This window comes from Choloepus didactylus, chromosome 11 (genome assembly GCF_015220235.1).
Source record: "Choloepus didactylus isolate mChoDid1 chromosome 11, mChoDid1.pri, whole genome shotgun sequence".
Taxonomy (NCBI): domain Eukaryota; kingdom Metazoa; phylum Chordata; class Mammalia; order Pilosa; family Megalonychidae; genus Choloepus; species Choloepus didactylus.
The window spans coordinates 3,550,657-3,578,082 of NC_051317.1; the positions used below are offsets into that span (position 1 = coordinate 3,550,657).

Below are 27,426 nucleotides of genomic sequence, written 5' to 3' on the forward strand. Positions count from 1 at the left end.
AAAATTGACAGTACAAAGTCATTTCTTGCCTGGGCGGGGAGGGGCTCCCGTTTCCAATTTACTTTACTGGTACATCTTGAGGAAAGTTCTCGAAGACCTGTTCTCTGCCCTTTCACCTCCTAGAAACTTCTTAGTGCATCACTCAATTGGGGGTATCACCTAGGAAGAACTTTATCTTCTGCCTTCAGAGGCTGTGCTCCCCACTTCTAGATGGCTTTCGTTTTGCTGGTACGCTGGTTGATGTGGGGGAGTCCAGCTTTAGCCTTCTGAGGTCACTGTAAAAAATCACTGGATGCCATTTTAACAGTTGTCTCTGGGACTATTGGGAGGGAGAGACATGCTTGTTGTTGAGACGTGGTAGAGCCAAGCAGGATGGGGAGACTATCAAGGAGATAGAGTAGCAGAAGTCACAGTAACCTGTCCCCTTATTTCTAACCCTGTAAACATCCAGAAACTTGAGAATGAAAGGGCTGACCCTGTCCTACTCCAGAACTGCCACAAGACTCTCTACTTGTGAGTCTGAGCTCAGGGATTTTCTGTGGAGCAATTTGGCAGAAGTTAATACCGCATTCGTTCACTCTGGTATGTTTTTCCAACCTACTGTTCAGAAAATCCCCACCTTGACTTTCAGACAAGAGAAGATTCATATTTAAGTTCTCATCATATTAAACAATTTTTTTTTCCTAACTCCTCAGATAGTACCTGTAATAACAAAATGAGAAAAATCCCCATGTAAGAACACAGGGACTGGATTACAACCCTGCAGCCCTGAAGACGTTCTGGAGGTGGCCCTTGGAAATCATCTTTTTCACCCCTTTGTTTCACTGATAGGGAAATTCTAGCCCAGAGAGATTAGGTGACAACCGAGCAAGGTCAGATATCCTTATCGGCTGATTCTTGCGCCAACACTTTTTTTATTTTTCCACTAAACTACACTATCTCAGGTAAAAGTCTACTGCTGGCAATGAGAAAAAGAAAAATCACTCTTTCTTCTTTCCTCCAGATCAGCACCCCTCAGCCTCAGTTCTGAAGTGTGAGCCATGCCCTTATTTCCCTTTTCTGGAATCAAAGGAGGAATTGGAAACCTCCTTCAAGCTTGAAGGGGCCAGTTAAGTAGCAGTGGCCACAAAGTAGTTAGTTGCTCAGGGCATGGAACCTGGCCATTAGAACTGGCCCCTCGCCTTGGGAGCCTGTGGGAACCCCCTTGGTGGAGCCCTCTGACCTGTAGTGTCCCCCCACCCCACTCTCACATTTTCCTGGGCTCTTCCTTCCGGTCCATCTTTCCTGGACTTATTCAGCTCTGCAAGTCCAATATGGCTGCTCCCCAGAATCCTGTGAGAATCTGCAGACAAACTGTAGGGGCAATGTCTCACCATTTTCACCTAGCCCCTCACCCCCATCTCTTCCCCCTGGGCCTTGCCCTTCTTCCTGGGGGGGCTCTCCTAGTCCACCCAGACCTGAGGCCTGCCAGGGAAGATTTTCTGGACAGAGGCTGCAGTTTCCCTAACTGCCCTGAGGGTAAAAGCCTTCTCAGAGAAGGCAGGAAAAGAACCAAGCTAAATAACAGCAAAAAGAAAATGAGGAACTCGGCTTTCTGAAATGCAAATACAATCTACTGAGTTATCTGTGCTAGGTACCATGGAGAGCAGGGAGCAGTGGTGTGGAAAATACAAAATAGTGGCTCATCTACCAACATTCTGTATTTGCCTTGGGAGTCTAGCAGGTGCGTGTTTATTCCTTCCATCAGGTTTACTGTCCCCTTTCTCTTTGCTTAAACCGCTATTATTTTTTCTCGGTGCATAGTGTCTGTAGTATCCCCAAAGCAAGCCAGGTGAAAGAAAACAGGCTTAGGGCTTTAACATTTGTTGTAAATAATCCCCAAAAGCTGGTGGATTAAATTCCCCCATATTTCTCTCCTTCATTCTCATTTCTCTTCAAATGCCAAGATTTTTCTCTTCACATCCAGACCGAACTGGGTTTGCTACCCCATCCTGCCTGCTCTGAGATCTGGCTCTAGGCTTTCCTGCCTTTCTCTGTGATGTTTTTGCAGGGAAATTACCCTTTTAAGCTCTTCCCTGCCACAGAAAGAGTAAGCTCCTGAGCCCTAGGGCTTTTGTTTTGTTTTGGGTAAAAGTCACATATCATAGATTTAACCATTTTAAAGTGTACAATTTGGTGGTGTTTGGTACATTCGCAATGTTGTGCAACCATCACCTCTATCTAGTTCCAAAACATTTTCATCATCACCCTACAAGGAAACCCCATACCCATTAAACAGTCATTCTTCATCCCCCCACTCCACCCAGCCCCTGGCCACAACCAGTCTGTGTTCTGTCTCTGTGGATTTACCTACTCTGATATCGCATATAAATGGAACCACAAAATATGTGACCTTTTGTGTCTGGCTTCTTTCACTCAACATAATGCTTTCAAGGTTCAGCCTTGTTGTAGCATGAATCAGAGCTTCATTCCTTTTTGTGGCTCAATAATATTCCATGGTATATACATCCCATATTTTGTTTATCCATTCATCCATTGATGCACATTTGGGTTGTTTCCACCTTTTAGTTATTCTGAATAGGACTGCCATGAACATGCATGTACAAGTTTTTGTTTGAACACCTGTTTTCAGTTCTTTGGTATATATACCTAGGAGTGAAATGGCTGAGTCATATAGTAATTCTATGTTTTGTTTGTGTAACCACCACACTGTTTTCTGCAGCAGCTAAACCAATTTACATTCCCACCGGCAAGGTACAGGGGTTCCAGTTCCCCCACATCCTCATCAACACTTGTATTCCCCACCCCCCCTTTTTTTTTTAAATTGTAGCCATCCTAGTGGTTGTGAAGTGGTATCTGATTGTGATCCCGGGGTTTTGTATTGCCAGGCAATATGGGACAGGGTCAGCAGTGAGCAAGACAGATACAGAAGAATCCACGCAGGTCACTATTCATTGAACGTAGTAGTAAAAAAGAATGAGACACTGGTCTTTTCCCAGAGTATTTCAATCCTGCACATTAGTTGGATTGAATGTAGTTATCAGCACTGTGCGTGTTGCTAAGTTTTGATGCCCTTTTGTAAGCAGTTAATTACAGGGGCCTTGATATCCCAGTTACACTGAGCTTACAAGACACATTTTAATTGGTTTCTGTTGCCACAAAGACACCTGAGTGACGTTTCCCTAATGGCCACTGACCCCATACATCCTAGTACACCCATCTGGTTAACGCTGCCCGGTTGTTTCAGGACCCACAGCTTGTAAACCTTTGGAAGGCAGACCTGTATCATACTCCAGAAGCCCATGCCCAGGAAAGGCTGATAAAAATGCTGTGCTATTAACAGCCTGCCTTGAGCAAAGAGAGCTATTTCTTTGGATGTGCCTTGCCTCTCTCAACAAGGCACCTAGTAGGGGCATCTCAGTTAAGAGACCCCCCAGTGAGATCCCATGAGATGCCCTGGAACTGCAGCATCTCCTCAGGTGCAGGCACCTGTCCATTATCCTCAGGACCTGGAGCTAAAATCAATCTGCTTCCTATGCAACCTTGAAAGTCAAATGGACTGGGATTCCCAGGGAATCTACATGAGTGAAAGAGAAGAAGGGCATTGTTTGGTGCTGTCTGCACATACCATCTTCTGAAGAAGAATGTCTGCAGGCCAGTGAAAGCAACTGGGTCCCAATGACAAATGCCAAGACCAAATTCTAACCTTTGCTACCAGCCTCTTCCCAGGCTAAGATAACTGAGTGCAGACCACACGGTCATACTTTAGGTTCCTATCTTTGCACTTTGAAAGTCAAAAGAGAGGTGGAATGGCATGGTGACTAAGCCCTGAGGCTCCCACATCAGGAAGAGTTGGGTTTGAACCTGACTTTTCCATGTATCAGCTGACTTCTTTTGACGATTATGCTGCATAACTTCTCTGAACCAGTTTCCTCGTTTGTTCCCTGCTAGTCCTAATGCTGTAAAGTAAGGGCTTGAATGAAGAGATGGCCAAAGGATCATGAGAGTTTGGAGAGCTCAGTTAGTTCATTTTGCCCAATCTGTGCAGGAAGGTTTCATAGAGGATGTGGCTTTAAGGATGGGAAAGTCTCCCCCAGACAGAGGAGGGAGAAAGGAACAGCATTATTAAAGCATGGAAATGTGAAAGTACTTGGTGCATTGACATCTTGTATAAGACTGTCGTCAGGGAAACAGCATCACTGAGTCATTATGAACATGGAGAGATCTGGGTTCAAAACCGAGCTTAGGATATAGCCCCTGGTGCCTCAGTTTCCTCTTCTGTAAAATAGGGATTGTGTGGTTGTGGGAGCCAAATGAGATAAGACACGTAAGGAGCTCAGCTCAATACTTGACACCTAGTAAGCTGTGAATAAATGGTACATGCAATTACTATTGTGGTTGTGTTACTGTTTTTGTTGTTACTGTTGCAATTTGTCATATAGCCACAGTGAGTCATAGAAGGTTTGCATACAGAGTGGGGAATGTTAAGACTCTTCTGGTCTATGAACTTCTTAAGGGTAGGGAGTATATATCGTAGTGTATAATAGCTCCTGGTGTGGTATTTGACATTTTTAGGTGCCCTTATATTACTGACTTGTTATTAATTGAAAACAACCACCTAGAAATGGGGTTAAAGCTTGCAATCACCCTCCTTAGTGGTTCTCACCTTTGGGAATTGTGAATATCTGCCCATAACGACATCATTCTCCCAGTAAGAGAAAAAAAATTTTATTTTCTTTGGTATAGATTTTTGGTGACTTCCCATAGTTCAATCTCCTATCAGCTGGAGAAGTACAAAAAGCATGTGAGTCTGAACTGCTGCCCTCATTCCAGAAAGGATATATTGAATATCTCAAATAATAGATTCTTTGGGAATGAAGAAGAAGGGGAAGGCTTAAGTCGTGGAAAGGTCTAAGTAAGAAAACAGGAACCTTTTCTTAAGAATCTCCTAAGAAATCGATGCCAAGTCATACAACTAAGAACAGAAAGAAAACTTAGGGGTGATCAAAAATGAATTCCTGTAATTTATTTTATAGAAAAAAAATCAAGCAATGCATAAATGCATTTTCAGAGTACACATATTTATTTCATTAACACTCAAAATTTCCTTTTGGGCTAAATATTATTATCTCCATTTTATAGATGAAGAAACTGAGACCTGGGAGGCATGAAAAAGAATCCCTTAGTTCACACAGAAATTATAGGAGCCCTAGTCTTCCAATTTATAAAGAAAGGGTGGCAAATGTTAAGGGCCTCCAACGAGTGAATTCAAGGAATTCTTAGTTAAATTTCTAGATGAAAGATGACTGTGATTCTTTTAAAGGGAAACAAAGGTCTTTTGAGGGTTAAGGAGGGGGGCGATCTCTGCCCTCCCCCAATGCAGCCTCCAGGCTTTGTCAGGGAGAGCTCCCCAGGCTGGGTTGAATAATTCCTGACGCTTAGGGACCCTGCACTTGAATGAAAACCAGCATCCCACCTGGGCACCTGCACCTGTAGCCGCATCGGTCTCGGAAGAAACACCTCTGCCTTAGCTGGGACTTATTAGTTATATTCACACGGCTGCTGTAGCGTATCTTTAGAATCCAATGGAAACATTTTTTTGCAACCCCCATAGATGGGGGCATGGAGATGGGGGGGGGAAAGCCCACCACAGTTTTGCTGGTTGATTTAGAAAAAGGAGTAAAAAACAGAGATGTAGGAGATAACTTTTCATGCTGGTTAATAAAAGCACATTTCATCTTCCCGGGTTCACTCCCTCTCCCTCTTCCTGCGCCTCTGCCAAGGAGAAAACACAGATGGTTATCACTCCAGAGCGTAACCAGGGAAACCACAACGCCACCCCAATCGCTATGGAGACGACCATTTGTTCCTGCCTCAGTCCTCATGACATCAGCAAGAGAGTAAAGCACGGCTACTTCTTACAAAGAAATTTTCATCCCCAGGTCGAGAATTCATGTTAGAACATTTCAGCAACTTTCAGAGCTCCCACCTGCCTCATTGCAGGTGTGTTTTTAAAAAGGACAGCCCATTTGACAGAGGATGCAGCGAGGAGCCTTTCCGAGCCCGTGCCACTGAAAGCTGTTTGTGAACCAACGGTCATTTTAAAGCTCAGGAACATTGTGTGAAGGAATGATGTGCTGAGAATAAATCTATTTACAACTCTGTCAGCCCCAGGGGTATAATAGGGTCACCAACCATCCCAATTTGCCTGGAATTGATGGGCTTCTGGGGACGGGACGAGAAACTTTCGGTGCTAAATTAAACACAGAAAGTTCCAGGCAAGCAATGGTGGGTTGGTCATCTTAGGTATAAATAAATCCCTTTGGTCTAACACCAGGTTGGCACAAGAAACAGGTGTATTTAAGGCCGACCTTAACAGGAGAGCACATTTTGCAAACAGCGACCAAGCTTCCGTTTTGGGTCCTTGGTTTAAAAAAGTTGCTGGAAAAACTAATGAAGCTCTGTCATCGTGAACAGGGAGTGTTTTCGTTTGCTTCACTTTGCTCTTTCTTTTTTTCTTTCTTTCTTTTTTTTTTTTTTTTTGGTTGTTTTTATTGTTTGATTCATGTAGAACACCAGAAATTCATTTCAAATTTTCAAATTTAAACTTGCCCAAATTAAATGGAAGCTCAGCTCACCATGCACCACCCCCCCCCCACACACACACACCCAAGCCCCAATAGCTATTCTTAATGCTAAATTGGTTTGCAGGGATTTTTCCCCTTTCTTTTTTTCAATATCACAAATTTATTTGCAAAATCCCCAACAAACAGAAACTAGGTAAACACAGAAGTGGAGTTATTGATATTTCCCAGTGATGCGTAAAACACCTCTTTATTCTCCGAGGTCTGGTGTGCCTTTTTGTTACTAATCCATCATCTGTATTTGCATTATTGCAGAACTTGTTTTCGGGAGCTCCTACTAAAAGGGATTCAGTTATTCTCCTGCTGAGAAGTTGCATCTGTAGAAAAGCAATGTGATATAACCTAAAAAAAAAAGGCATTATGCTGGCCATGTCCAAAATATGCATAATGATGCTTGTTAAAAAAGATTCTTGCTTCAATTTTTATCTAAGTCCTAAGTCTGATGTTCTGATCAGAGAGTTTAATTAACCCAGGATTCTAGGATTCTGCCCTTTACAAAGTAAGGTTTGTTGGTTGAAGTCTTTGAAATGCTAACAGTCACTTAATTATCTAAATATCTCTATAATTATGGCTGGATATATGCATTAAATGTCAGTGGTCATCAATCGTTTACCTATTTTATAATATATATTTGCATTTATATGCATACAGTAGGGAGATGTTACACGTAATTTTTTATGTGGGAAAAATAGGTATAAAGTTGTCCGTTCTCTGGGCAGGAATCTTTGAGGATACTTAAATAATTCATGGATCAGTAAACATATCTATATTCATGTATTCTTGGGTCTGGTGGACAAGTGTACAAAATGTCCAAAATAATAGATTCACCTCTTCTTGCTCATTCCAAATGCTGTTTTAATGTGGAATTACAGTAGCTCCTTAATGACATTTCATTAGCAAATTGTGGCTTAGATCAAGTGTTGGATTTGCCTACAAAGTGTGACCAGTTCTCAGTTATAGGAAGTGTATGTATTTCTTTTGAACATAATTTTTTTTGCCTTTTGCCAGTTAAAATAACCTTCAGTTTAATTTTTTCTTTCCTTTTTTAAGACCCCAGTCAGCAGCAGACAATTGCTTCTACAATTTGTTCTTCAATGATTTTTTTTAGAATCTTAAACTGTCACTTAAATTAAAAAAAAAAACAAACCTTCAGAAGTGGTTACCAATTTCTTGTTTTCTGTTTAAAGGGCAACTCGATAATGGGGAGAAAAGTAATAACATGTCAAAGGCTACCTGATGTTTTGTCTTCTGTCTTGTTTCGTGAAATCATAGATTCTCCAGGATTCACTTTAGAGTTGCAACATTTTATTTCTCCTCAGTCTAGAAAAAGAAGTACACCTGGAATATGTATGTGGATGAACAGATATATTTCATCAAAACAAATTCAAATTAGCTTAGTTTATGGAATTCTTTTATATCTTTTAAGAGCATTGAAATATAAAAACCCACAGATGGTAACCTTCTTCCAAATATCTTCAAAGGATGACCTTTATTTCATTGTAACTTCCAGGTACCTAATACAGTGTGAACATCTAGTAATACTCAGTTACTCTTTGAGGTTAATTAAATTTTGGATTCTGAGACCATAAACTTGCTTTGAATTTCTAGTAAGGCTTCACTCGTGAATTTCATGCACAAGTCATTTGGCCTGTTTTGTGCATTTTGTGTAGATAGCTTTGTTCAGAAATTAGCAAACTGTTTAACTCCAAAGGGTGCTGACTTTGAGCTGCTTCTTCCATCTAGCATAAGGAGGACTGCGGCAACTTTAGCTGCAGTCTTAGAGCAAAACGCTGCTGGATTTTGGGTCCCCGAGTGACAGTGCCCTGAGGCTGAGTTTATCCACCCCTCCAACAGGATGCCAGGGGGGCCGCAGCACATCTGGATGAGACGTGTATGGGCTTGGATGTGTCCTGGTGTGGAGACTTTGTCTCTAGATGACTAGTTGGAAATTCTACTTTCTCCCATTTATCCAAAGCCTGTTTCTGGAGATTTCTATCTTCAAGGTATACTTCAATGGAACTAAAGTCTGTCATTGAAATAATGAAATAGTTTTTTTTTTTTTCTTTTTCCTTCCTTCCTTTCTTTCCTCTCTTTCTTTCACTGTTGCTGTTGTTTTTGTTGGGAGATAGGTATATTGCTTTTAATACTGTAGTTTCTTTCTTTTTTTTTTTTTAATTCAGGATCTAAATGGTCTTCTTTAAATTTTGAGCCACAAAAACATTTCTTTCCTGTTTCAATTACACAATTTGAAATTGTAATTCAAAGAGATGAATTGTGACAGTGGGAGTATATTATGCTTACAAAAAGGAATTCTTACAAAAGTGCTGTCTCCTTGTCTGCAGTTTGTGGAGATTATTTTAAGTCCTCACTCACGCTGGCTTTCTTTTCCGACTTGTTTATCTTCTTGGAGTATAAAAATACAGTAGTCAGAAAGCTCTTCTCGGGGAGCCTACGTTTAGTTCTTGTCTGAGGATTCTTTTCTAAATTAACTCTGGTACCATTTGAAGCCCTCACATTGTTTGCAGGAATCTCAGCTTCCTGGGGAAATTAGAGCTGTTATTTTAATATCATGAACATTTTCTTGAGGGGTTCTCAGCTTATTCACAGGCAGGAGAGTGGAAATCAAGTGGAGTATTCTGTATAAAGTGGCGGGCAGTAAAAGCTGCCTCCTGTCCATAGCTGGGCGTTAGTGAGTCCACTGGCTTCTTGATCCTTCTTTACACCCTGGGCCCATCAGCATTTCCCTTTTTTCCCAAGTCTCCTTCCCCAGTGCTCCATGCAGAGAGAAGGGGTGTCTATGTCACAGAAGAGGGGCAGGCTGGAAGGCTTAAAGGGAAAGCGCAGTCATTATTCATTGTTTTTAGAAGGGTCCCAGGGCTACAGTGGGATGGTGTGTTTCCACTTAACACCTTCAGTTCTGTACAGTTCGGAACCAGCCCTTGCACACTTCCAAAGGAAAGATTCCTTCTGCCATCATTAATGACTGCTTGAGAAGTTCCAAGCACTGTGTGAGGCACTGGAGTCAGTTATTTGGTGCAGTAAGAAAAAAGGATCCAATAGCAGTGGAAAATAAACTTCTTATTGTCGGGAAGAATAGAAAGAGAGCTCGCAGGCATCCTAAGACTACTGAGTTCTTTTTGCACATTTCCAAAGTTCTTTTTACACATGCTTACTAAGTGATGGCATGCTCGTCGGGGGATGGTGGCAGGCTTTTTTGATTTGTTTTTGAGAGGGTCTTTGAAAAAGTCCTTTCAACAGCACGATATGGATCTTTGACATGAGAACTTAGAACACACATCGGCAGCCTCGGGTCCCATCCAACCCCTAAGTCGAATTCCTTCCCCTCAGTTGAGGAAGGTTCTCTGTGTATCTAGTAGCTCTCCACTCCAGTGCTCTCAAGGAAAGGCTGGGCTTGCGTTCGTTTCACATCCCTGTCTTGTGCTTCAGGATTAAACTTTGGGTCTTGGAGCTACAATTTTGGAAAGAAAATGAAAGCTTTTCCAAACCAAGCGTGTTTTTACTTTGTTTTAGAGACCTCGCTTGTTTGCATGAGGGATCAGGAATGATTGTGGACAATTAATTGGGCTTTTTATGAACACTCTGCTGCTCAATGCATGAATATAGGTAGCTGTGAAGCAGAGTAACTGTTGTGGTTTTCGGTTGCCCTGCTGGCCCCTGGTAGGCATCTCACTTCTGTAGACTGTCCTAATGGTGTATCTTGAGTGACTGTCAAGGCCGGGATACCGTTGTTGTTTAGCATATCTGTGGTTACAATGAAAAGAGACAATCTTGGTTGAGATAAATGTCTTCTAGAACAGCACACTTACACATAAATGTTTTAAATTTTGATACATTTTGAATGCTTTCAAGTAGTCTATAACATGTACCCACCAAGATAAACATCTTTATATATAAGCATATTTATATTAAAGCTCAGTTTTCCCCACTACTAATAAACAACTAGGTGTCAAGTTGTGCTGCCAACTGAAAATATTTTAAAATCAAGTAATTAATAATGTAACAGACAAGCACTTCTCCTTGTAACTTTAAAATGATCAGAGCCCTCTGCTAAGACTCTTTGTTCTACTTCCCTGGGTTGCAGCTACCCCAATGAGAAATTGAGTAGTGGGTTTTTTTTTAATCTTTTGCCCATCTCCCCCCACCCCCTTTTTTCTGTCCTTTTTAAATCTCCTTCCATCATTCCCATTTTTTCTCTTCATCCTATGACTTCTTTTCCCCCCTGCAGATTCCGTTCTTTTGATGTAAAATTCTGTACAAACTATCCTGTTTGGTTCCTGGTGTTCTCAAAAAGGAACGGAAAATGCTTCATAAATCCAACAATAAATAATATACTAATAGCAAAGACCTCTCTGAAATGTCTGCACAAAAGTAGATGAGCCACAAACTGCCATCTCTACCCACCACCTCAGACTTCCCAATTTAATGATTTAGTTACTTTTCTACTTAGGCGGATTTTTGCCGAATTCAGCATGTTCGTAGAACAATTTCTTGGAGCCAAAAGCCAACTCCACTGCATTTATGCGTGGTAAGGTTTGGTGGCCTTGGCATGGGGCAGTGGTTGTTGATTCATTGGCCCTTAAACTGATGATAAATCTAGAAGCCGGGCAGCAGTACTAGTGGCTGCCTTAATAGAACCTCTGCAGGGCTGCAGGGAGTCGGCCACCCCAACACTTAAAGGAAATCCATGAAAAAAAAAAAAGCTCTCAAACTAAGCTAAGAAAGACGTCCTGGAAAATTAGGGGCAGAGAAGACCCCATGAGATTCCGAGCTGTGGGCATCAACAAGAACTTTGGACACTAGATATAGAACTCATCAGTCTAAGACTGCTTCTGTTTCTTGAGATACCCATTTCCTGTTTGTTTATTTTTAAAATTCTAAATGTCTAAATCTTGTATCGGGAACCTTATCGGGATGATGCGATTCCCCATAGCATCTCGAAAGAGCCCATCTCTTGTGATGTACTACCTCTGATTGTATGTATTCCATTGTTTACATTTACATAATATCAATATCATTTTTCAGTAATAACGGTGTTTTAACTTTAATTCCATCTTCCTTCTGCAGAATACAGAAACCCTCCACGAGGGGTTACTTCGCCACATCTTTTGCAGAGAGTTGACTTGAAATAGGTTAGCGAGAGTTACAAATCAAAATAGCAACAGGAAATCCCTCCACCTGGGAGGGGTTCATATTTCCTGAAACAAAAGAAAGAAGGAAAGAAAAAGAACTCATAAGGGAGTTTTTCAGTACGGCCCACTTCTTTCGGCCAACCCTACGAAAAACGTTGATGTGCTTTGCTGACAAAGTGCGATAGATGGTCTGCTTGTTAATAACCTTTTTCTGTATAACATCTTTTTTAAAGAAATCGAATGGGTTACATAAAAATGTATAATATTTAAGTTGGGATGTAGTCACGGTGAATGTCCTGACTTACATAGTTAATATTTTTGATGTAGATAGTATGACATCTATTTGTTATCCTTCAACCAAAATACCTCAGTCCCAAGCTAAAATGTTTATTAGTCAAGATGTCTTTTTTAAAAGACATTATTTTCATTCTCGTAGGGTGTAAAGGGAAATAAAAAAAAAAAAAAAGGAGGCCTGAAATAGATGCATTTAATTCTTCCCAATTTAAATTTAAGTGGTACATCTTTAAGGCAATAACGATACTCCTTTTTGTCCCCCGTCATGAACAACTCCATCAATGGATTTCTTTAATGTTGATGATGGTCGGTACAGTTTGAGGGAATCTGTATTTAGTCAGAAAATGCTTCAATAGAATGACCTACCAGATGGGTCCCACAGCTATGCAGGGAGGCATCAAACCACCACAGACATTTGGTGCTTAGAATAATAAAAAGACTATAAAATTAGATTAGTTGAGTCTAATTTGGAATTGGTATATTCCCCATGCACCCTTGCCGCTCTTGGGCAGATAAAGCCTTGAGATTTAGCACCGTGTCAGAGCAAAAGACTGCAACTTCCAGTAAAAGGGAGATGAGGGAGAGAGGAGAAAAGCATTCTGGGAGTTCACGGAGGGCAGAGCAGTGACCTCCAATGATTTACAGGCCTTTAGCTTAATGAAATTGTTTCAGTGACATGACGGTAAGAGCTCGTAATGGATTGGATGCCCTAATGTAATGAAATTACTCCCTTCTGCCTAAAAAAAAAAAAAAAAAAATGCGCAATTAATATTTACTGAGACCTGACAGCCTTTGGTGCGCTCGTCTGTGCAGTTCTCCCAGACAGTCAGAGAGGAGAGACAGAGCAGCGTGGAAGACAGGCTGGCTTTGGCGAGCTCCTGGCGGGGACGAGCAGAGCCTGCAAGGGGGTGGAGGGACAGGCGCTCGGGGGGCCAGGGACGCCCGGCCCCGGGCTGCCTGGCTCCTCAGCACTGCCCCCGCTCAGCCTTCATGCTCTCCCCTTGCTTTTCCACAGGCAACTGGACAACAACCACATCAGCTGCATTGAAGATGGAGCCTTCCGAGCGCTGCGCGATTTGGAGATCCTGTGAGTTGATCTTGCGATTGCTGCCTGGTGTGTGTGTGTGTGTGTGTCCGTGAGAAAGGGAGAGAGGGAAAAGAGTGTGTGTGCCGGGGCTCCGTGTGGATGCGTTTCTGTGTCTTGTGCTGCAGTGCTGTTAAAATTGGGAACGGGGAGATCCCTCTGGCTCACCTGGGTCAAAGTGTTTGCAGGCAGCAAAGTGTGATTTCTCACCTCCCGCAAACTGGGGTTCCTGCTAATTCTCAGCTGAGTCCTTTCTACCCCCTGTTCCCACTGTATTTGTTGCTGGGTGGGAGTAGCCCCCCGGTGTCTGAAAGAGCATTTGGGGAGAGTCTGTTTGAGAGTGGGTGTGTGAAGGAGACAGGTTACAGGTCTGGGGAGATGAGAGAGGGTTAGCATCAGGACGGTTGGAATTATCCTGAATCAGAAGGGGACCCTGGCACAGGACAGTGAAAGCGCCAAACAGCTGGTAAAGTCCCGCCATTGCCACTGCTTCTGGGCTCTCATCTCAGGTTTGCATTCAAACTTTAAGCAGGAAACTTAAAGTGACAGGGAAATAAAACAGCAGGGGGAAGGAACCCCTCCTTCACAGTCCCACCCCAAATACCTCGTCTAGAAAAATGTGTAGCTATCTTTCTCTGTTCTGGATTTTCTAACAAGGTCTAACTAAGGAAACCCTGTTTCTGGGAGGGAAATTCTGCTGGGAGTCATCTTGGGGTCATTGGAAATAAAGTTGAATTGTTCTCACCAAAAGCTACCCTTCTAGCATTCCCTGATTTGGCGAAATACCGAGAGGAAGGCAATAAAGCAGAGTAGCCCTTGAGTCAGGAGGCTTGTGGTTCAGTACCGACTCTCCCCCTAATTAGCTGGGTGACCTTGGGCAAGTTCCCTCAGTTCCCCAAGCCTTGGTTTTCTCATTTGTAAAATGATGGGATTGGTTGCTGTATCTTGGGGGTGACTTCCCCTTTCCAAATTCTCTAATTGTTTGGTTCTAAAAATAATTCTGATGGTATGATTCTATCTAGTGAATGACAAGAGAGCCTATTGGTTGAGCATCCCTCTGAAAATAAAAAATTACGTAGTCACGGGTTATAGATCTTGACTTTAGAAGAACGAATGAATGCCAGACAAATAAATGAATGAATATATTAAAATGTCCCGTAGTACATGAAGGAAGAAGGAGTAAAAGAAGGTCTTCCTTCTACCTTCCTTCTCACCTGGCTCTGCAGGCAGGAGTATGGGGTTGGAGGGAGCTTCTCCACATTGTTTGAGAGGAAGGTGATTCCAAGAGGAATCACAGGAAATAAAAGGGGATGCTGATGCTGCAAGCTGAAATCTGATGAAAGCCGAGAATTCCTGGTACAGAAAAGGCAGGACCCACAGCCAGTGAGGTCAGGTTGTCATGCCTAAGACAGATCTTCTCCCCTCACCCAAACTCTGACCATGGAACCGGCAACAAATGCATGTCTGCCAGGGAGAGGATGCCAGCCCAGATTTAGTAACCTAGGACTTCTCTCATCAGGAGCCTGGGGCTGATAAGGGGAGGCATGATTTTCTCTACCTGCAAAAAGTATTTGTAGAAAGAGCTGCTAGGAGTATCTCACCTTTTTACTCCCTTGCCAGAGAGAATGAGAGAGATGAAAAAATTCCTTGGGAAGGGACCAGGAAACGGAAGTCACCAGCTGCCACAAAACAGCTGTGGCGACTTGACGGCTGCATGCTCCTTCTCTGTACTAAGAGCGGTGATGTCTTGCCTCTTCAAGAAGGCAGCCTGGGTAGAGGAAAGGGCTTTGCAGTCCTTGTGGAATCCTGAAGGCTGTGGGACTTTGGGCAAACTACTTAACCTCTCTGAGCCTGTTCCCACAACTTTAAGAAGAGATGACTTCTGTGCTGTGTAGGACTGTCTCAATACATGTTGTCCCTCCACTTCTCTAACTTTCTCCCCACCATGCCCTCACCCCACCCTGTCCTGAATTGGATATCTCCTTTCCCCTCGGATTTTTGCTAGTAAAATAAAATTTCAGTGCCCAGATACCCTTGGTCTCTCAAACCTGAAGTTTAAGAACTCATGCTGAAAAAAAAAATGAGTTTTCATTCCCCACCATTGCAGAGAGCCAACAGGATATGATTAGTTTATCTTCTCGATTCTAAATAAAGCCAGATCAATAGATTTGTTTTAAAGATGCGCTCATTTGGCTTCACATGGCTAAGTACTTAAAATTAATCATAATCAGTTATTCCATGGGTTTTTAATTTCCAGCAGAGGCACACAGCTTTGGAAACATCAGTCTTAATGGTGAGCCATTCTGAAATTGGCTGGATCTGATATCTCCATTTCAAGTACTTACTGCCCCCTCCCCCTCAACCTTCCAAGTCTCATCCACACGTAGACATTTTATAAAGCTTCTCTGTAATCACAATTTAGGCACCATGAAGAATCTTGACAATGAAATAACAAATAGGAACTAAGTAAGGGCATCTTACATAAACTTAATAAATTCTTCAGAGAGAGCAAGAGATAGTTCAAAAGAACCTAATCCCAGAAAGGTCGTTCTTAAGTATCTAAGGCTTAAATGTCTGCAGATTTCAGATGGCAGACTGTGGTATTTCAGGTGTGTTTTCTCACTGATGATAAATGGCATGAAGTAAACAAGGAAAGACTCATGATTACCTCATGGAACGCTCTCTCAAAATTAACTTAAGGAAAGTTTGTGAACCTCAACAGCTAGTGGAAATATTTTACACAGGATTCTCCAGTTATTCCATCCTTCCTGTGAGTGGAAATGCCATGGAACTTCTTTCCAACGAGGCTGAGGTTGGTTTTGCCAGTTACATTGAAGGAGACTTTAGGAGCTGAGTCTGGGAGGGACCCACTGGCCATGTAGAGGAAGGAATTGGTACAAGGTTTGAAAAGACTCCATAACATCTGCCATCCACCCCCCCCACTACATTTTCTATTATGCCCAGTGGGAAACGCCCAGCAGAGAGTAGAATGAACAAAGGAAAAGAGCCACCCCCACACCTACCCCTTTTTAGGTAGCCAGAGAATGAAGTAAGGATAAAAGCATACTAAGAGTGAAACCTCTCAAGGCTTCCACTCGACTACAGGGTTGGAATGAAAATGATAAATGAAATGCAAAGAGTGAAAATGATAATAGCTAGCACTCATTGTGCAGTGACTCTTTCCCAGCACTCTATCCAGTGCTTTAACATTCACTTGCTCTTTGAATCCTCACAACCACCTGATGAAGCTGCTATTATTATCACCCTCATTTATCCCAAGTAGCTGCTTAACTAGTAAGCAGCAGAGCCAGGATTTCAAAAGCCAGGCAGAGCTTGGGCCATGAACCATTTTACCAAGCTGCCTTTTGCATCCGTGTTGCCACTATTCTCATAGCATTTGGTTCCCTTGAAGCACAGCCAGTGTGCACTGCAGGATGGTGTGACCCAGTCTCCAAGAACCGGGCTAGGCAAGCCATCGATGACTCATAGGCCTGCCCAGGAGAATGACCGAGTCTCCCACCAGCTGGTGAAATTGGCCTTGTCATTCCTTTTACCCAGTGAATGGGTCCCCACCAAGTTAAAGGAAAATCAAACTCACAGGGAAAAGAAATTAATCCTGTTTTTTCACTGATTTACATGGCACTACTCCCAGGGATGCTCTAGTCTTACTTTTGGCCAATTGACATTGGTGCTCAACAGTTTGTGGCTCCTTCTCCAGACCATCCCCCCAAATACAACCCCAAATAACATATGGCATTTAAGGTCCTTAATCAAGGGACCTGGCTTTTCTGTGAGTCAGACTGCCTTCTCATGGCCCCTTAATTTCCACTTGTTGTATGCGTTAGGGATTCATATACTAGATTTTCTCTAAGTAAGTGGTGTTTGTACTGCAGCCAGGTATGCCGAGATATGCTGAGATTATTTTCCTGACTCTGAATGGTCTGGAATCATTAGTAGTGTGTCACTGATATTCCCAGCCCCTGCCAGCCAGGCTGAAGGCAGCCAAGCCTTTCACCAATCACACCAAGCATTTACCTGCCCAGACATGCCATCCTGGGTCAGAAGGAGGTTTTAACTCTAAAGAAAATAAATATTAAGAGTATGGAGAAACGAAACAAAAATGAGGGAACCTAGTTAAAAATTTTTTTTATTCTTTTCCATAGTATTGCAGGGGAAGAAAAAAGGTGTTCAGACATTGTCTCCCAACTAAAAGTAGCAAGTTCAGGAGATAAGTTGTCAAAAAATGCCAGAGCAAAGATGTCAGGAGCACATCCTGAAAACTCTCTCATCTCCCACTGAGTCGTCTGCCCTTGAGAAACCACTTGTAACGGCTAAATTGCATGTAGATCCAACAAGTCTGTAGATAACCCGCCAGTGTGTGCTGTTTTGAAGCTCTCACTCCCATTTATGTCACCAGCCAATTTTGGAAATTTGGTGACATCATCCTAGGCTGGCTCTGGAAGGACTTTGGACATCTCTGGGACGACCCTCTTACTGTTCAGATGAGGCAAGAGAGGTTGCGAGCAGGGCTGGGACTAGAGGAAAGCATGCCCCTCCTTACATTTGCTCCTGGGTACCTCGCTTGCCTCACCCCAGTGCTGGCTCTGCCTAGGAGTCTTCCCTAAGGCCATCCAGCAACTTGTGCATAGTGAAAGGACAAGCGCCTGGGTGTCCCAAATCCTGATTCCATGCTCTTTGCCCACCTTGGGCTCCTCAGTGCAACAAGGCCATCCCAAAGGAAACCCTGCTAAGAATGAGGATCTTAAGCTCAGTTTGTTCCCTCAAACCTGTCATTAGGCCTTTGATATCATTTTGCAAGTTGAGGGAGGACACACTTTTGTCCACAGCAGAATCAAGGGATGGTCTGGCTTTCAGCTCTCTTTAAACCAGAGCCTACAAACCAGAGAAGGCAGACCACAATGGGCCCGCGGACAAGATTATTTTGTCCCATAGAGTGTTCTTTAAAAGTTGAAATTAACATGCCACATTTAAAAATTGGATTAGTTCACATAAAATTCCATATTGCCAGCTTTGCTTTAAAAAACCGGAAGCTCTGGCAACCCCAGTCCCGCTTTACCGCACTGCGGCAATTGGCCCTGCTGAGGTGCACCACCCTCCTGATGGGGCGTGTGGACCGACTTTGCCACCCACCCTCACTCTTTTTTGTTAACTGCCAGCCCAGGCAACCCTGGTTTAATCCACTCAAGAAGTAAGGGCACACTGTGTGCCCATGCAGTGCCAGATGCTGGGCAGTAACGTTGTAGATAAACAAGTGTTCAGGGAAACCCAACTCCATGGGCTGGACCTTACCAGAGATGTTGCATGGACACACACAGAGAAAGCCAAGTGACGAGAGTCCTGGACTCCCAAAACTGACCCAGGACACCTCAGGAGCATTCAGGAATAGCTCATGCCTTATCTTCTGGGAGGTTCTCTTCTTAAGAATTGAGCTAGTCTCCAAATTCCCTTTGATCTTAAATCGGTTCTGAATCAGGTTGAAGCATAGGAAGATGAGAAACAAGTTATGAGCCCGGTTTCATATCTTTATCACAAGAGCCCCCTTCTACTGCCCTGTTTCTTGCTCCTCGGATCTCTCTATCAACTTATGTACTTTGCCCCTTCTCAGCCCACATTTACAAAAGAGAGATTCAAGAGTTAAAGCAGCAGTGGAAATTAACCAGGCTTGCAGGGTAGTTCTAATTCAGCCATATCCAGGTTGGTCTGACATGGCCCATCACCAAGCCCCACAGATAGACACAGAAGAGTAAATGGAGAAGAAAGTCCACTTCTGGTATGAGAAGGTGGCAGTCCTGATCTCCAGATCAGGGTTTGTTCACTCTCCTAGCATGGGGTTTTATCTGGCTGAGGTGTACTGGGCACCCAGTATTGGGATAGTCAGGGGCATTATCGATTCAGTTCAGAAAGCTCAAAGCCTAATGCAAGTGACATTCTGTCCCCCACTTCAACTGAGCATCTTCTGTGTGTAACTAAATGTGCTGATTAACAAATAATCATAATAATGTATTATATGATACAGTGGTATTGTAATAGTTATCAATATAGTAATTGTAATTAATATTACTATTTTGTAATGGCCTCCATTCTTTAAAGCATCTACTATTGTTCAGGCACTATAATAAGTCATTAGAATGAAGCCTCTTATTTAAATCCTCAGGACAACCTTACAAGGTGGGTCTTATTAACCTCATTTTACCAGTGAGGAAACTGAGACTTAAAGATGTTAAATAATTTGCCAGAGTGATACTGGAAAGTACAAGGTTATGAATCTTGCATTACTCAGATCCAGTTCTGCCTGATATCTGAGCCCCTGTACTTAGCCACTTCGCTACAAAAATAAAAATTAAAAACCCATATACCAGAACATCTATACCATAGAAAGTTATATGCATTAGTGAGATCACCAGCAGGAGTAAAAGCCCAGAAGAACTCAGGAGCCATAGTTTTTTCTTCTTCTAAAGTCAAACCATAGAACACTGAGACCTAAACCTACGACCTAAGCGTAATCACCCACGTGTCCCAACCCGGACAACTGCTTCAGACGTGAACATACGAGGCCAAGGTTGAGGTAGGAGGCCAAGGTTAAACTCCCTTAGGACTGCCTGCCAATCCCAGCTTCTCCAAACTGGGTGGTCTTAGGTTCATTTCCTCATCTAAAAATGGAAAAGGTAATACCAACCCCTTAGGCCAGTTGTGTGGATTACGTGTCTGGCACATAGATGCCTAATCAGAGTGCTCATAAAATGTTGAAGTTGGTAAATACTTCCGTACTGTTTCATAGCCTTATCTCCAATCCCTTGTCCAAGCCTGACATGTAGTAGGTGTCCAAGTATATTGAACCAAGTCGAGTTCAAAAGAATTAACTGAATCAAAGCCCACCCTGCCCCAGTCTCTAGAGTCTCTGCTATGTCTTGACCCTGTACAGAACTGAGGTTGTAGTTGTCTCAGAGTTATTCTAAATGTTGAACAATGTAGTATTTTACTGAAACAGTACTTTTGTCACCTTACTTTTGGTTTGTTTTCCTCCAGCTAAATGGTGATTTTTTTTTTAAAAAAAAAAAAGAACAAAATTAGAGCCACAGTGAAAATTGCTGTGTTGTAACAGAGAAGAGACTTATTTTCATTTATTTACAAAGTGTTCCACCTGGGTTTTTCTGAGAGCTGCAAACATTTTGTTTGTTTCAATAGTCTTTGGAATCAGGGTGTTTAGCCATGACATAGCTTGAATATAGAATTGTCATTGCTTAATGAAAGTCTTAAAATATCTCCAGAATATAATCTTTTTGGTACTGTGCTTCAAATTGTGATTTCTTCAGGCAATCAGGATAAAAATTGCACTTTGTAGAAAACATCAGTAACTTTCATTCAGTCCCTGGAATACTAGGAAAGGAACTGGGTTTCTATAAATGCTCTTTTGTGCTACACACATCCCTCCTTCACGGTCACCCAGACTCGAAGTTTGTTGACAATCACACCCTTAAAATGATTACTATGGTTTTGAGAAACACCAGCCTAAGGAAAAAGCAAAAATTACTTTGAAATATAAGGTAATTTTTCTCCCATTTAAATAAGCAACACTTGAACCTTTCAGGTAACTAGAATTTGTGGGAGGTTCTAGTGGTTTCCAGTAGATTTCATTTTCCTGTTGATCATAGGCTAGTTTAGTCTCTGAAGTGGAAGATGCATTGGTATACATTCCTGAGTCAAGAGGCCATGAAGATAATTGAATTTTTCTTCACCAACAGAGGATCTTGAATTAACAAAACTCCTCTTATCAACTTCTCCTAAGTGTGACACTTAAGAGGGGTCAGGTAATGAGGATCTCGTCCCTGGGGCTGCAGACCTCGGCCCCCAGGTCTTGGGGCTGAAATTCTGGTTGACAGACTTGGATTGGGGGAAGCCTTTTGGTTTGCTTTGTCCCATTTCACACAAAATGGAAAAATACCTCTGCATCTTTGTAAAAAGATTCCAGAGGGTTTTCTCTCAGGTACAAGATGGGAGGACCAGTGGGGAAATGGCACAGAGCTGCCCAAAGGATATGCTGGTCAGACCATTTCCAAATCGGAGCTTCTGCAATTGACACGCAGAGGTGCTCCTGGGCCAGCGGTCAGCCTCTGCCCTTTCTCCGTCCCCTCAGCTGCTAGCAGGGGCTTCGGTGAGTCATAGCTGAGCACATTCAGTGAGCATCTTTCCTCTTGATCAGCTCTCAGTCCATGATGCTCATGGATCTCCAAGCCATATTCTTCTCGAACAGTAGAACCTGCCGCTGCGATTTCCATGCAGAACTGTGGACGGCTTGGCTTAACTGTGGCTGGGAGTCAATGACTCTATAAAACTGGGTCCTGAAAGCCCAGATCCTATGAACCCAAACAGGAAGCTGGCTCCCCAGTTTGTCAGCTTTAAGGAAGGGCGGATGGCATGGAGAAAGTGATGGAGAGCTGGGCGGGGGCAGGGGGGGAGGTTTGAGCAACGTTCCCACCTTTTCCAAGCTTCCTTTTTCCAACCTGTGAAGGCACTTAGGATGAAGGGATGGTGAAGAGGGATGAAGAGAATAATGACTCCTGTTTTTCCAAGCTCATATTTGGCAATCATAAAAAAGCTCTGGAGAACCCATTTTCTTTTGACTCATACCTAAGTCAGAAGACTCCAACTGTCAGCCCATGGGTTGAAAGAAACCTGCAGATATAGGGTTTGATTTTAAAAAAAAAAAATTTGTTTGACGTTTCTAGTGTTTAAGAAAAATTAGAATTAGTTGCCAACATTTGAAACTCAGGTAACTCTATGTCAATGTGTATAATTTCAACTTCCCTTGAACATCTGGAAGTTTTGCCACCCTGGGGCTGCAACGATCATGCAGAGCAATGCTATCCAATAAAACTTTCTGTGATGACGGGAACAGTTCATATCTGTGCTGTCCAAAATGGTAGCCGTGAGTCACATGTGGCTGTTGAGCACTTGAAATGTGGCTTGTGCCACTGAGAGACTGAATTTTAAATTATATTTAACTTCAGTTAACTTAAATTTAAATTGCCACATGTTGCTCGTGGCCACCTTTTGGGCAGTGCGGGTTTAGGGCTGCGTGGCAGGTGCCCATTTAGACAGAGCATGCCATCTCCCAATCTCCATAGCTCCCACCAGACCTGCTTCTCTCCTTGCCCTGCTCCAAAACTCCCGAGCCTTTCACATCTACTAAGAATGAGAATGTTTAACCAGTGAATTTTCTAAAAGCAAATACTTTGAAATATCTGCCCACTCCCCTGACCCTCCATTCTGCCCTTTCTTTATCTTAGTTTAATCATTTGCATCTTATACCTGCAAAAGACTCATTTTCATTGAAACGCAGTAGTATGATTATTAAAATCATCTCCACCAAAGCAAAATCCCCTCTGCGTGAATTAGTTTGCTGATCCCAATTATATACTTCTCTCAGTCTTGCAAACGATTTCCACAAAGCCAACCCGGTGGAAAACTGACCCCATGTCTGGGCCCCTGTCCCTTCTCCACAGATAAGCTAGAGATGCAGCAGTTGATTAGGAAAGCAGACCCTTTAGCCCTGCAGGAGCTGAGCCAGGTATCTGCATAAAGAGAAAAAGAAAGCTGATCCTGCATGAATATTTTCAAATGGTGAATGTTGGGGGCTCGTTGCTACTTTCAGAGTTTGATCCTGCCTTTGTGTGGATCTGGTAGATCTGGGCACCCACGACCATTCCCCCTGCCATATGGAAAACTAGTCCTGTTCCAGAAATGCCATTTTAGAGCCAGTTCCACCCAGCCCAGTTGGAATCATTGACTGAAATTGTAGGCTGTAAAGACCTTGGAGGTCAGCTGGACCCACCACTTCATTTTAAGAGGAAGAAACTCCCCTAGAAAGGTTAAGTGACTTGCCCACAGCCATAGGAAAGTTTCATAGAAAACCAGGCTAGAAAACAGGTCTATTGGCTCTTTATCCGATAATCTTTATTGCTTTCTGCCCTTCCCCTATATTAGCAGACAGAAAACAAAAATTAGCGAAGCCAGACTGTATGGCCGATCCATTCCATCATCCCTTAATCCCCAGCATTTTGCCAGAGGGAAAACTTTACATTCAGCATGGGGACCAACGCGCTCCCTTCCAGAGGGGAGGGCCTCTCGTCCTGTGTCGCTGTTTGGGAGATGCTACACGAGTGCCCCAACAGACTGCTGCTCAGTGAAGGGCAGTCTGGAAAGAGATGGAATTCCATATCACTGGTCCCAGCTATGAGTGGTGACCGGAAGTCAGTGTGTATGAGCACGAGGGGCCCCTTCCATTTATGAGCCAAAATAGCCCAAATTGTCCTAAGTACCCTGAGAGTGTCCCTCTCTTGCAAATATTAGCGTGTAAAAGCAGGAGCTCTCTGGCATCTCAGCCAGGGAACAGAGCCTCATGATGCCCTGTAACTTTTTTCTGCTAACAGCTCTGAAGTGGCTCAGTTCCAAACGGCATGAGTGAGAAATGACTTATATGTATAACCACATAACTTATGAGAAGCATGTGGAAACCAGACCAGAGCGTACCTGCCTGGCTGAACACAGTCTTATCCATAGAAACAGAAACTTCTTCAGGTTTCTTTGTCCCCAAGTAAAGATAGCGAGGTGGGAGTGAGGGAGGTTGAATAATTTCAATTGCTTACAGATAGTTCATTTGAATAGTAAATTCCTGAAGCAAATCCCAGCTGGTGAGCACCCTTCAGGAGCTGCTGTATGGATGGAAAGGCTTTAACCACATTTCAGTCACAATGCCATGAAATACTTTGATTTTCTTAATACATTTTTTTTTTCTGATTCGTGTTGTTGAATTCTTCTGTTTGGTCCAGAGGCCAAAAACTGGCAGCTAGCTGCAAGCCAAATCCAGCCCCCAGGTGTGTTTCGTTTGGCTCATAAAATGTTTCGTGGGTTTTGTTCCTTAAGGAGATTTAATTGCCAATATTACGAAACCAGGAGATTTCATTATAAAAATTCTAGATGTCTGGCTTTCTCTTTAAGAAACGGAAAAACTGGCAACACTGCACCCAAATCCCAGCATAACAACGATTCTTTGAAACAAGAAGTGGTTATCCTGTTTAGTAAGACCACATTTGCCACAGTGCCCATGCAACCCACTGACTCCTCTGTGTGATGAGCCCCACTCCTGTAGACAACTGAGTTTCTGCTCCTGGATTAGCCCAGAAGGCTGGTCAGAGTGGAAATTCATTTTCTTTTCTTCCTTCCTTCCTTCTTTCCTTCTTTCCTTCCTTCCCAATATCTATGTATCTATCCATGTATCGATCTATGTATCTATCTATCTAACCATTTTCTAAACATGGAAATTCATTTTTATCAAAGGATGCCTAAGTCATGACCCATAACCTTTGGAAATTCATCCATGCATTCAATTAATATTTATTAACACCCTATGTGCCAAACCCTGGGCTAAGCCCTGGCTACACAATGGGGTGCAAAACAGGCTCGGTCTCCACTCTTGCTTAGTGCACAAATTAGTGGATATTTAAAAACCTTCCCCTCCTTCCTCTCTTACCAAGCTCGGCATCAAATGTAGCTGAGGTAGAAATTGTCCGTATCTCCTCTTATCAGCTGCCAACTCATCTGTCCTGTTATGTAAGTTGGAGGTCACTCCTTCACCCCTGGTCCGTCGTGTGAGTTATCAGACATCTCGGCATGCTGGCATCTATCTGATTGCTAAAGAAGGTAGTTGGCAAGACTGATTGTTCAGGTCCCCAGTTTATAGATGATGAAACAGAATTGGGAGATGGAGGCGATCTCATTGATGCTCTTGTTTAAGGTTCCTTTTACAATTAGATGGATCACTGGAAGGCTGTCGAGCCATTCTGAATCAGCAGTAGGTGATCTCTGTGATGATGTCAGTGAATGAGGGAGGGTTCTTCAGAGTCAAGGAAACACCAAACCCTGGGGCACCATGAACACTCACAGGCTGTCAAGACTGTGATGAACAAGGGTGGGATTTAAGGGTTCAGCCTTCTCTTTCGGTCTTTCACTTTATACGTTCTTTTGGTGTATATTTTTCCGTTACTATCAAAGATCTGATGGGTGGAAGGAGAAGAGTTTCTGCCTGTCATTATATGAAGACATAAAGAAGGAAGAACCCACAGCCAGCCCCCTGTTAAGGAATCTGTATCATCAAAGGCCCAAATCGTCAGCTGATTGTTTTTATTTATTTCTGTAGGTTTTACATGACACCTGGAGACCATTTAAAATGTTACTTGGCGGTAAGAGCTCTGTGTTTAAAAATAACACTCACCCAGTGCCAAATCACTTTAGAGTCGGGTACAAATATTGAGACAAAAACCCCAGCTGTTATTGCTTTGGCTGCTAATTTGAGGTGTCAAATGAGAGCTCAACTGCTATACGTCAGTGAATAAGGCCCCTTGTGAGATCATTATGTTTTCTAACAGTTGAGAGTAATGGACTAATCAGTGCAGCATCAGTTGTTTTCATTATATGCCCACACAATGGTTATGAGCTTTAATTTAAACGGTCCACAGGGAGATGAAGGCACTCGGTAATATGCAGCACCCAGGGCAGTCCGAGAGAGCAGGTAACGGAAGAGAGGTGACTCTCCTTCCTGCCTGCTCTCTCGCCCCATCTCACTGTTCCTCCTGCCCCATCTGCTCTCACAGACTCACTGCCTCCTCCTAACAGACAAAAGATAAGCTTTGTTTAAGAAGCAGAACCATCCTCTTGGTTCTTCCAAGGAGTTCTCAAAAATCCCAATCAATCAATCCAATAGGAAGGGCTTGCTCAGGTTTTTGGTAACATTTAGACTTCAATCAAACCTCGACCTTAGCAGGTTTTGAGACATAGTTGTCCCCCCTTTGCATAGCTTTCCCCACCCCCTATGACCGACTCCCTCCCAGCTGAGCATTCTCCATTGCTCCAACCAGAGGAGGGTGGCACTGTGCTCCTGCCTTTTGGGCAGCCTCAGCTGGGAGGTGAGCGTTGGAGCAGCAACGGTCCCTGCTACATCAAAGTCACTGAGGGGAGAGGCCACCACAAACCCTTATGCTTGGCCTCCACCTGGGGAAGGCATGAAACTGGGACATGACGTCTAAAGACAATCTTGTTAGAGGCAGTTTGGCATGATGGTTAGAAATATAGGCCCTGGTATCCCACCTCTTGGATTTGAATATTGACTCCACAACTCAATAGCTGTGTGACCTAGGCATAATTAATTGATCCTTCTAGGCTTCAATGGCCTATCTTAAAATGGGAATTTTAATAGTTTCTCCAGATTGTTGGAAGAATGAAATGACATCTTGGGTGAAAAGCACTCAGCCTAGGGCTGGCACATAGTAAGCACTTAATAAGTAGTATCAGTATTATTGTTGTTGTTATTATGGACATCGTAATTGGAAGATTTTGCAGACTCATCTCAAAGCAATATTCTTGACTGGTCTAGCTCATTAGAAGAAAGTAGAGAGTTCACAGGGGAACTTATAATACCCAATTTAGGTTTTCTCAAAGGATGCATTATTGTACATTATTCTCCCTGATTTCTGGAGTCTCCTAGAGTCCGCAGCCAAGTCAGAGAGTGCATAGCCATGCAAGAAAGGCAAGTTCAACCTTAATGAGAGGGAAACAGTGAGAGGAGAGGAGCTTCATCTAGAAGTGAGTTGATGCGATTGAGGAGATGATACTGAGGAAGGCCGGAGACTCTAGCTGGGGGAGAGGCCTGGGCTGCGTCCCTCAACTTCAACTGGCCCAGTAGGGCATTTAGTGTGGATTCCCTTGGGGCCAAGTCCACATTCTAAGAGAGGCAATTAGCCAAAACAGCACTCTTGGCCCAGGATTTGGAGTGTTGGAGAGCCTCCTCATCAATAGTCCTTGATTCCTGATGGCTGTCAATCATTGGCAACCAAGCACAATCAATAAAGGCCAGTCCTGCTTTGAGGTGTGAGCCAGGGAAGACAGCAGACACCCAAAGGATCCAGAGTGTCCTTGATTTCATTCCTCTGGCTCTGTCTGAGCCCAGGCAAGAGGAAGAGACCAAAGTGAACCCCCACACTCTTCCCCTTGAGGTGCTTACTCTGCCAGAACCACTCCCTGCTTTTCCATCCCCCAGGCCAGCAACTTACATATTTCTCACAGGGTTCCACCACCACATTTGCACTCACCTGCTCTTCAGGAAGTGATTCCACCTACTTTGTTTGTGTCCACCCCTGTGGATTCCATTTTGCCACCTTTGGAAATAGTTGTATCTTCT

General features: G+C 43.1%; 1 protein-coding gene across 1 annotated transcript in view; it reads left to right on the forward strand.

Annotated features, from left to right (window-relative positions):
• SLIT3 (slit guidance ligand 3) overlaps positions 1–27,426 on the forward strand; it is a 621,868-nt gene that overhangs the window by 445,587 nt on the left and 148,855 nt on the right. The window contains exon 6 of the mRNA XM_037798880.1: positions 13,104–13,175. Coding sequence (XP_037654808.1) covers positions 13,104–13,175 — 72 coding nt within the window. The remainder of the gene's footprint in view (positions 1–13,103; positions 13,176–27,426) is intronic.